This window comes from Eublepharis macularius, chromosome 2 (assembly GCF_028583425.1).
Source record: "Eublepharis macularius isolate TG4126 chromosome 2, MPM_Emac_v1.0, whole genome shotgun sequence".
Taxonomy (NCBI): Eukaryota; Metazoa; Chordata; class Lepidosauria; order Squamata; family Eublepharidae; genus Eublepharis; species Eublepharis macularius.
Genome location: NC_072791.1, coordinates 166,541,035 through 166,553,082, shown reverse-complemented (window position 1 = coordinate 166,553,082; position 12,048 = coordinate 166,541,035). Strand labels below are relative to the sequence as shown.

At 41.5% G+C, this 12,048-nt stretch overlaps 1 protein-coding gene across 1 annotated transcript in view; it reads left to right on the top strand.

The window, feature by feature from the left end:
• Positions 1 to 12,048, top strand: part of LOC129325276 (myosin light chain kinase, smooth muscle-like) — a 153,758-nt gene that overhangs the window by 60,606 nt on the left and 81,104 nt on the right. The window contains exon 12 of the mRNA XM_054972928.1: positions 11,599 to 11,715. Coding sequence (XP_054828903.1) covers positions 11,599 to 11,715 — 117 coding nt within the window. The remainder of the gene's footprint in view (positions 1 to 11,598; positions 11,716 to 12,048) is intronic.

Genomic DNA, 12,048 nt, shown 5'->3' with positions numbered 1-12,048 from the left:
ATTTAAAATAATAATTGTGGCTATATTCACATCCTAAGCTCTTTGTGGCCAGGGAGGCATCTTAATATTCCTTGGCTCAATGAGAGTAAAAGATGTCATAGAAATATATATGTATATTAGTTTCCTCTGAATCTCTCCCCCCCCTTTTTTTTTGCAATCTCCTTGATTTTAGGTGATACTTTAGAATTGTGCATAGTAAAATAATTTCTATGTTGAGTACCAATATATCCTTCTTAGTGAAGACAGATACAAGAAACCAGATGTCTATCATCTTTGAGTATTCTGCTTCCATCTTGTTGGTCCAGTGGCCTTTTTGGGCATGATTCCTATCTCTGTTCTGGTATGCTTTTGGTTTGCCCCCCTAGTTGGAATGAAGAGGCAGACACATTAAAGGGCCACTTTATTAAAATTATAACAACGTATCTGTCAACACGGTGATACAGGTCAGGCCCTGGGGTCACTCCTGGACCTCCGCCCTGTATGGGTCCGAGCCATCCATGGTATGTCTGGGACCCAGCCAGCCTGGTGAAGTAGTTCACCCCCTTAAAGCTCCCCCCCCCGGGTTGTCCAGGGGTTCCCCACCAGGGTGTCTGACCTTGCAACTGGGCCATATAGCAGCCAGCCGCTCCTGCCAGATCCCAATTCCCCACCAATGGAGATATACCAAGGGTGATCACTGGCCTGCTCATATTCCTAAACTCCTTCCCTGCCAAGGAAATGTAAACTCGACCCACCAGGCCAATTACCTAACCCCTTTCTGACAGTGCAAGGTAGGCAAAAAACTCCCCTCCCAAAAGCCAATCAAGGTGAGAGAAAATTTCTACCTGGTCCCGATAAACGACGACAGGCTATTCCTGCACTGAAATAGGGTGAGGTGGGTAGGACGAGCACGAGGCGCACTGAAGTGCCAAGGGGCAGAGTGGCCATAATAGGTCCACAGATCTGACCCTCGCACGTGCCCGGGAAGCTGGGAAAGTGCCAGAGCTGCCTCTCCCTCCTCCAGGGAGGCAAAATGCAGCGCCCAGCCGAAGTGGCTGTTGCTGCCAGCTGGGAGAGCCAAATTGCCCTCCCAGTCAGAATGAAGAGGCAGACACAAGTGTTGGGATTAAGAGGCCACTTTATTAAAATTATAACAACATATCTGTCAACATGGCAAGGGCCTAACTAGTGGTACAGGTCAGGCCCTGGGGTCACTCCTGGACCTACACCCTGTATGGGTGAGACACCTGCTGCCCCGGGTGCGAGCCATCCATGGTATGGCTGGGATCCAGCCAGCCTGGCGAAGTAGTTCACCCCCTTAAAGCTCCCCCCTGGTCATAAAGCTGCAGGGGGGGACTGGCTTGTCCAGGGGTTCTCCACCAGGGCGTCTGACCCCACAACTGGGCCGTACAGCAGCCAGCCACTCCTGCCAGACCCCAATTCCCCACCAATGGGGATATGCCAAGGGTGGTCACCAGCCTGCTCATATTCCAAAATTCCTAACATGCCACCGCTAAGGCCAAGCTTCTGCTTAGGCCTTCGCACCCCACAAGTGGCGTAAAGCCACCATGCACTTGCTGCACATCCTCCAAATAGTTGTTCCACCACCCCCTCTGTAGAGGTCAGCAAATGCAGCTGATTTGCTGATGGATTCCCCTTATATAATGCCCACATCTCTTCCAAGCTTCTTACGTACCACAGACGGGGAGCCTAGAACTAAAAGCAACCCAGGACCCAAGTTTCTTGCACACACCTGACGGGGAAGCCTTGGGCCCAAAACAACAACAGAACGTCTTGCACAACAGGCAGGGAATATGCGCACCCAGGCACACAGGCCATGGGCCCAAAACAAAACAACTCCAAGCTTCTTGCACACACCCAGCGGGGAAGCCTTGAAACATACTGACCCAGGTCCTGAAACAACTGCAAGAGCCATGGGTGCTGGACCTGCAAACAATGCTCAAAACATTCAGTAATCTTAGCCTCCATAGACACTCTGACCCCCAAATGACTGCACCTAGGGAAAAAACACAACCATTAACAACCGTAAACTGGGCAACAACTGAACTGAACCTGTCGTCTTGCTCTTTCCTTGTGGCGAAGGCCCCTTGCCTGCCTGTTGCTGGGAAGACCCAGGACCATCTGGCCCACGCCTCTTGCCTTGTCCCGTATGCTGACACTCCATAAAGGCATGAGAGCCCAAACCAATTGGGCATGCATGGTGGAACTTGCATAGCTCCCTAGAACAAACCCCTTGGGACGCAAACTCCCAGCAGAGCATATGAGCTCCTCCAGAGCCCCTCCAGCCTCATCCCCAGGGGGGCGAATGCCCATTGGTGTGAAGGACCGTTGAACCAAGTGGCCACTGTCAGAGAAGTCTCCTGTGTTGGGCCACGCTGGAGACATCACCTGCAGCCAAAGCTGCTGGTGAACTTGGTCTCAGGGCAAAGAAGAGTTAAGGGCAGTGCGCATGCGCGCTGAAGTGCCAAGGGGCAGAGCGGCTGTAATAGGCCCACAGCTCCGCCCCTAGCATGTGTCCAGGAAGCCGGGAAAGCACCGGCACTGCCTCTTACTCCTCCAGGGAGGCAAAACGCGACCCCTGGTCAAAGTAGCTGTTGCTGCCGGCCAGGAGAGCCCAAATGTCATTGTTTAACACTCTTTTTCTGTTTTCATATTGCACTTCATTTCCTCCATGTGTTATAACTCTCTTTTAAAAGTGATATCTTGCACTCAACTGCTTCTTTTCCATGTTGTTTAGATTATTTCCATTAACTTTGAAAGTGGGGATAAGAACACGTTCCCCACCAAGTTGTTTGCCTCCAGATTGCAGATCTTTGCATCTGTGATGGCCTATTCTCCAGTAGAAGGAGCTTTATGTCCATAACAAGCTAAATATCTCATTTCTCTAGAGAGCCAAGTGGCCACTGTCAGAGAAGTCTCCTGTGTTGGGCCACGCTGGAGACATCACCTGCAGCCAAAGCTGCTGGTGAACTTGGTCTCAGGGCAAAGAAGAGTTAAGGGCAGTGCGCATGCGCGCTGAAGTGCCAAGGGGCAGAGCGGCTGTAATAGGCCCACAGCTCCGCCCCTAGCATGTGTCCAGGAAGCCGGGAAAGCACCGGCACTGCCTCTTACTCCTCCAGGGAGGCAAAACGCGACCCCTGGTCAAAGTAGCTGTTGCTGCCGGCCAGGAGAGCCCAAATGTCATTGTTTAACACTCTTTTTCTGTTTTCATATTGCACTTCATTTCCTCCATGTGTTATAACTCTCTTTTAAAAGTGATATCTTGCACTCAACTGCTTCTTTTCCATGTTGTTTAGATTATTTCCATTAACTTTGAAAGTGGGGATAAGAACATGTTCCCCACGAAGTTGTTTGCCTCCAGATTGCAGATCTTTGCATCTGTGATGGCCTATTTTCCAGTAGAAGGAGCTTTATGTCCATAACAAGCTAAATATCTCATTTCTCTAGAGAGCTGTTTACTCTCTATAACTAGGAATGCTATTCCTGAATTGCAATTTTTTGATCACGATCCATATTTGGCACAAGAGGAAGAGAAGTTGTAACCTACAAAAGTCGTCCACAGATCAGTCAATTTGGATCCAAGAAGCCTCTCCAATGTCTTCAAGCTGCATCATTTTGACCTGAATGGTTGTGTGTGTGCACGCATGCTGAACTTTACTTCTAAGGATCAAAGATTCCTTGCATCATCTGAGTACACATGATATCCTCTAAAGAAAAAAGTAACAAAATATCTTGCACTACTTTTCATAAACTAGGAAGCTTCGCCATTCTGCTAGTTTTAGGGAATTATTTACAGTGTTATAGATATGTAAATGTAGATGTTTTTTAATATGAATATTTTCATCCTCCAGCTTGGGTTCTTACTGTTGTTGCAACAAATCGCTTACTTTATAGTAGCTCACATAGTTCTTCAGTGCTTTGGTTTTTGCTTTATTCAGGAAGGAAAGTTCTAGCTATTGCATGAAGTTAGATGTGGGTCTTAAGCCAAATTTGTATGTATTTGTGTCTAAATATAATGATTTTGTAATATAATAGCCATTAGCCCAAACAGTGTTGAGCACTGAGATTGTAGTAAATGAGTTCCTGTTTATGTTCCTACCCCATATAAACGTAATTAATTTGTTCAAATGACTTCAGTGTTTTCTTAGTTCAGCAAAGTCACAGTTTCAGAATCATACAGAAACTGGAGTATCAACTGGAGTACTTGCCCATACCACAACTGGAGTACTTGCCCATACCACATTGCTGGAGCCTTAACATTTCAGAATCATGGAAATAATTTATGTTCAAATCTTAGGGTTGCAATTCCAGTTTGGGAAATTCCTGAGATTTGGGGACTGTGCAGAGAAAGAGCAGAGTTTGGAAAAGGAGCTCAGCAGGGATGTGATGTCATAGATCTGCTCTCCAAAACAGGGGACCTGAACTCTAGTCTGGAAATTAGTTGTAATTCCAGGAAAACTCCAGGCCCCACCTTGAGTTTGGCAACCCTACCACATCTCCATATATAATGTACTCCTTTGTATAATCTAAGCTTGTCCACAGTTCGGCACTACAAATCACTGTATGCCTGACCTTTTACTTATCTTCCTCAAACTGGGTGTGGAGAGAGGGATGCCTACCTCATCTTTGTGCCCTGTGCTGCTATAATTTCAGCCCATGAAGGAGCAGCATTTAATAAGTTTTGAAAGTATTCCTGCCTGGTTGTCCTCAGCTTGAAAAAGGCTTGGCATAGCAGGGAGATGATAGTTTAAAACTATTTTCGAATTGTCAATGTGTTCTCTTGTTCCAAACATCTGAGGGAAAAAAAGAACCCATCATAATCAGTCGCAGATCTGTTGGTGGTGGAGGAGAATTGTTATGGGTTGGGGGGATAGAATTCAGTTTTTTAAGTTTAATATTGGTTGTAAGTTAATTCAGCTTAAGAGTCATGCATTAGCTAGCATCCTTCTTCCTGGAAGAGAGAATGAAGAGTCTAACATGTAATACGGAATAGCCTAACCTGTGAATAGAATAATGGACTCTCAGTTATAACAACTGACTGATTTAATGGAAAGTTTGCACAAGTCAAGGTGCTATAAAAATTTTAAAAAATCCTATCAAGTGAATAAAGGTCACTTACACTATCCCTCATATCTCTACAACAAAAGGGGCTAGACATTTAATTTTTTTAAACAGTCTGAGAATTCAGAGCACCTGGTACAACAGCTTATTGTACCATTATAATCCTTTAAACATGTCAGTTGCAATTTTTTAAAAATTAGAAAAGCCTCCTGCTCCATTGCCATGGGGGTAATAGCTGCAAGAGACTGTGGCAAAGAAAATGCTGCTGTGTGGAAGCCCCATTGCAGCTGTGTTGTATTGATAGCCAGAACATCAACAGGGAAATAATACAAGCCCGACACGGAAAACACCAATATGTAAATAGGGAAATGCCATAATGCATAAAGTGTGGAATAAGTAATTCAAGAAAATATGCAGATTGTAAATATGCCCAAAACATGTCTTCACCAGTCTGTCTTTAGAGTTTGGTAACAGTGAAGAATATGAAGTGTAATAGGCTGAATTATACAAAATGGGCAGGACATATTTATTTCACTGTTAATGGAAAAGGCAGGGGTTCTAACAGGGTTTCTTAAATCCTTAGTTGGAATTCCTTTAATCACCAAGTGAAGAAAGCAGAAATGGTTAGGTGTTGGCTCTGGACTGAACATTTTTCTCATGAACTGGATAGTTTCTGTCAGCCTTCCTTCTCTATTAAAGGTAATAGAAAACAGGAGACTAATAAGGCTTTACTGGTAATAAAAAATATAATATACTTCTATACAGATATACTTCTCTCTCTCAGTAAAAAAATATAATCCGGGGAAAAGTGTGCATGTTTCACAGAATGTTATTTACAACGTTTTAATTTCATAAACCCTTGTAGATCCTCCCTCTAAATAAATAAAATCAAGGTCTGCGGTCGTTAGCCATAGATTTCCAAATTAGGGAGTCAGAATTCACTTTATAATAACGTAAAGGTATATGGAATGCCCTAATATATTTTTTAAAAGAAATTACCTGTAAATCTTTATTACTTTACTAGACCAAAATCTGGGGTTAATTTATTTTTTTTAACCCGTGCTGGACTGTACAGATAATTAAATATTTTTTCAGTGCATCTAAGGACACTTTTCTGGAAGTAAGCCCCACTGACATGGAAGTTACTTCTGAGCATACCTCTTTAGGATTGCTTCCATCTCCCACACTATCCCTACCTTTTAAAAATAAATTTTCTTTCTGCCTACCTAATGGTTTTAAGAAGAAACTGTTCTCACAGTATCTGCAAAAGAATGAGGCCCAGTGGATCACAACAAAATAACAAATTAAAATTGGCTACGCCTGTTGATGGAAATGCTGGAGCAATGCATATCTCTTCCTTACTTTTTTTTCTTTATGTATTTTCTAATTGATTGTTATATATTGGTAGAGCAAAATTTCTCTGGGCTTCTTTACTTTTACTACTTATTAATACACAGCTTCAGAAAAAAATCCAGCTTATCATCTTGTGTGAAGATCATGAAAGACTCTATATTATGATATGTGTTATTAATGAGTGTACACCTTTTAAAGTAATCATGGGCTTTGCACACAGTGCTGTAAAAGATTTTTTTTGCAAGGAGAGAAAATGCATATAAAGTATAGTTGACTTACACTTGACAGACACAATTACATTATCTGTTACGATAAAAAATCACTCATTTGATACACCCTTTTAAATATACTGATGACATACAAACTTGCATATTTATGTATTTAAAATAGTTCTGTCCTGAGTAATAGGGCAAAGTTTTTGATGCAGTAGTAAACAAACACAGTAAAAATAGCAGGAAAGATAGAGATACTGTAATATCTTAAAAGATCTGATAACATATGATAAAGAGAATAAATTCAAAATAAATAAAATTCAAAACCAGTCATGACAAAACATACATTACCGTATACCTGGGGCCTGAAATCTTTTTTTAAAGGTAGGTGTCATACTAACAGCAATCTGCGTGTGGAGAACATTCTACAGGTGAGATGCTATCATCAGAAAGTCTTGCCCTGCGTGGCTCTTTAAGAAGAAGATATATTAGAATTTGAAATATTTCACTACATATCTTCAACCAGTAATAGAATTCAGCGGTCCCCTTCCCCATGCTTATGTACATTCCTGGGTGTGTATGTGGAGGAGGTATATGTGAAATGGCTCTGGCTTTTAGGTGGTACAGCAAAGAAACAAAAATCAATTGCAGCTGAACCTTATCTCAGCTTTTTATAGTCACTGGTCCTTTTCTGCTTCCTTGAGGGCTGGACATTTTTAGGCTTTAAAAAAAAAGATTTCTTAATATCTTTGCATACAATCCAGTTAAGTGAGAGTTACCACAACACTGTTTCTCTTTCTTCCTAGCTTGCCTCTCATTGAGAAGGGAGAATGGTCCATTATAGCAGATACTTAGTACAGTACGTTTGGAAGCTCAAGTTATCAGTTTGAAACATTGTGTTATAAATTTAATTGCAAAAACCTCATCCTCAAACCTTGCTTTTGTTTTCAGATGTTTTCTTAGGTACATTAGGTGGAACACAGTATAGTTGGCAGCATATAGATTTCTAGTTCCTTGATGTCTTACTAAAGCAATTTTTCTCCCCCTCTTCCAAGACTCCAGAAATGAGCAGGATACCCTTGTTATTCTATGTCTCACCTGGAGTATAAAAGAAGGGGGGGGGATAGTTTGGGTGAGAAGCAATTCTTGGGTCTAATTTCTACATTGCAGTAGAAATTATATGGAACAAATTTAATCCTGTAGTTTCTGGTAGAGTTATCAGGTTGTGTGTTCTGTCATCTTGCCCTTGCCTCCCCTATCAGGGAAGATGATAAGTAAATTCAGTTCTTTAATATACATAACCGTTCCGTGGCCAGATCAGATGTAATGGCTACTGCAAGAGATAACTATTGGAGGAAGCAGCTCTTATGGAAGCAGTTGGAGATGGGAGGAGCCAAATGATAATTCATACCAGGTAGGATATTCAAGAAGGCCTCACTATAATTCTGATGTGGCCTGGTGGCATGGCATCTGAGAGCGGAACCACAAGTGACGCCTGACATAGGTTGGACACTTGTCAGCCTCCCTCAAGTTTTGATGGGAAATGTAGGCATCCTAGTCTTGCAGCTTGGCTCTCTGACTGCTGTCCACTGGACTTTTCAACTGTCACTTGTCCAACATTCTGCCAAGCTGCCTACATTTCCCATCAAAACTTGAGAGAAGCTGACAAGTGTCCAACCTGTGCCTGTCATCACTTGTGGTTCCGCTCTGAGTGAGGCAGTTAGAGAGGAAGAACTAAATAGCAGTTGGTCACAGCGTAGGCCAGCAGAAGGTGCATCTAAAATAGACATAGCTGCATCACATGTTACAAGGTATATACACACTAAATTTTAACTTGTGAAATAATTGTTCATGAAGAGACCATAAAGACAGTCATGACAGTAAACCTGAAATGCTCTAAAATTGTTTTCTTCTACTTCTAGACCCAGTTGGCATTTAGATTTCAGCATACTTTTTCAGAATTTGAAGCCTTTTAAATTTACATAAGGTACAGCATCTGAACTTTGTAGCTGCGAAAGAGGGAAACTTGTTTTTGCTGACCACAGTGGGGAAGTAAAACAGAAGACCTACCCTGTTTTTAATGCTTTACATACTTGTTTTGAAGGTCATTGACTATTAAGTTGGCAAGAATCAGAGATCTTTTGCCAAGTTTGCGCTATTTTGGTTAAACCAAACATAAGCCCAAAACTCCAGAGGCATTTTTTAAAAATGTTTAAACACAAAATTTTCTCTAAACTCTCTGGATAACTGCATCCTTCCCACAGCATTTCTACAAATATTCCAATATGTTTTCAGCCATAAACATATTGACCACATTTTTGTTTTTGCTAACACACTAGTATAGCTTACTCAAGTCACTGCTGTGCTTCCTTCACACAGACATGTAAACTTTACCATACACTGTTAGCTGGCTGACAGCTATATAAACAGATTGGGGGACAGGTCATAATCTTTTCAGGCTCCCTCCTGGGATTTTGTTTGTAAGGTGCCAAGATTCAAAATTCTGACTGGACTCACCAGACAGAGCTGTCTTAGAACTATGAGAAAATAATCTCATCTATGGAGGTCATTGAGGGCTTTTGCAGAGGAAATACCAAGTGCTTCGTTGGGCCTCCCACAACAGGGAATGAAGCTATTGCATAGATCACAGAATGCAAAAGCCTTTTAGAAAGTTTTGTATCTCTGGTATCCAGTCTAAGTGTATTATTTGCACATTTACTACCTCATCAGTTATTTTATTGTATATGTACTGCTGCTGTGTATAATCAACATAGTTCTGCAAACTATGGTTTGGGCTTGTCTTGTAACCTACTGATTTGAAGCTTGGTTTCCAGTCCTCATTCGGAATACAAGTGCAAATCATAGATAGCTAGTTTGAATGTAAAGTTTGTGCTACAAAGGAGATAACTAAGTGAATTGGTGCATGCAAGCGGAAGAACTGGGGGAGGAAAGAGCACACGTAACTGAGGCCAGGCTGTGGTTTTGGATTCTTTGAGCCAATTATTGTAGTTCCCCCTCCCCCATCACCACATAGCAAATGGACAGGGGATTTATTTTTTTAGTATGGAGGAAAGGTTAGTTGTGTTTAAAATACCAGTTTTGATGTTTTCTTGTGGAACTCTGATTTCAACAAAAACAACCATGGAAGTTAGATTAAAAAAACAACAACAAGAAAGCTGATTCCTTTGGATGTCTTTTATATTTTAAGAAATGCTAGGGGAACAGATGGCTCTGTTTCATTCAGAACCAATAAAATCCATTTAATAGTTTTCTTTTATAAGTATCATAGTTTTCAGGGACAACTATTATTGTCTGCCCTCAGTCGTAGAATACCTTGTATTTCCAAATGGTTTTAGAGAGACTTGAAGCGGGATGGTTGCCTGCAGTTTGATCAAAGGCTTCTGAAGAAATATTCCTGGGTACTCACAGGGAGTAGTGGCTTTATCATACCACTGTTCAAGTCTCTAGAAAACCTTTTGTTTGCCATACCTATCCTAAGACATGATGTCTCACAAGTAAACCAACACTCGCACACACAAAAACCCAGGGGAAATAACCCAACCAAAAAATAGGGTAAATGGAAAAAAGGTGGAGAAAACAGGAAATGAAAAGCACTGTCATATGCAATATACAATTAAAATTTATTCAAAAGCTTGCACAAAACATACCCACAGTGAGAACAAACAATGGCAAACGTGTTTCAGCACAATACTTTCATCAGTGGCTTACAGTGTAAACATAATTAGCATATCTATATCTCACTCACACTTAGGACAATATAATACATCTCAACAACCAGTGAGATAATTAAACTGAAACTTGGAATATATTATGATCTCCTTGCAACAAAACACATGCACATACTATGTACATCTAGTACATACGCATCTAGCTTCACTGGGCTAACTAGCAGCACCATTAGTACCCAATGGTGAGTATCACCTCAAGCTAATACAAAAAACAGTTTTAAGACTTTAAAAGGTCAGTGTAAACATTTAAATTGGTGATGAGTGACAGTAACAGAAATGCTAACAAAGAGCCAAACTGCAGCATGAAAGACACATGAGGCACGACTGTTCTTAGTAGGATTTGAGTCCAGTAGCATTGTAGAAACCAACAAGATTTTTAGGGTATAAACTTTTCAGAGTCAAAGCTCCCTTCTTCAGATCTTCAAAGCTTGTACCCTGAAAATCTTGTTGATCTCTTAAGATGCCACTGGATTCAAATCGTGCTGTTCCACTGCAGACCAACTTGGCTACCTACAGGAGACTGTTCTTGACTGTTCTTCCAAATATAAATGATGGAATTGTGAGATTCAATACCCTCCCTGTATTAAAAAAACCCCCAAACCTTTCTGAACAAAGTGAACTGGTGTGTTCAAAAGAAATCTAGCCTAGAATCGTTCCCCACCCCCCCATCACGGACCTTTTTATGTTCAGAAGGCTTCTTAATGAGCAATGGAACATGGGCATCTGCACTGCAGGAGCTCAGTACATGATTCTGCTGCTTGGGTTACTCAGCTATGTGGCAGCCCTGAAATTACAGGAGCAGCTGCTTACATGTGGTTGCATCAATACTTCTCCAGTAAAATTTCAGCGTGTGAGGGGAAATTCTCCAGATTTCACATGTGAGAGGAGAGTAACGTTATCATTTCTTATGTCATCCTTGCCCATTCCCAAAGGTCCAGGAAGTGACTCAGAGGAGAATTAAACATGGGAAAGGATTCTGATTGATATAAATATGCCTCACTGTAGGCTGCGGCATTTCCTTTCCATGTATGAATATATCGGGTCACCCGGAGAGACCAAAGTTGGAGGGTAAACTTTAAAGAGATACTTTCCTATGTTATTTTAGTCTTGCTAATGTAAAATTGGAAGAAAGGTTCTTAACAGTGCTGAACTTTTGTAATCTATGAGGCCTAGTGACCCTTTGTAACATTTGACTTTTTTCTTTTGTTTGTTTGTTTGTTTAGGATCGTTGTGTTCCCTAACTATTGACAAGGTCTTTCCTGAAGATGAGGGTCAATACAAGTGCATAGCTGAGAATACTGCAGGAAAAGCAGAATGTGTTTGCAGTGTATTGGTGGAAGGTAAGTGGGGTGGCCTGGTCTGGAAATTCCAGAAGGGTAGCTGTGTTAGTCTATTGTAGTGAAACAAAATGGATCCAGTGGCACCTTAAAGATTAACAGCATTTATTCTGGCATGAGCTTTCATCCATTGGAGCTCTCTTCCTCAGATGCAATGAAAGATAAGGAAATGTACTCATTCATGAAAGTTCATGCTGGAATAAATGCTTTTAGTCTTTAAGGTGACACTGGACTTCTTCAGTAAAAGATTTGCCAGACCAGAACAAAACAACTCACTCCCCTTGCTCCATACACACTCCCTTCAACTTACGATATTCTGAACCCACTTCTGCCAAA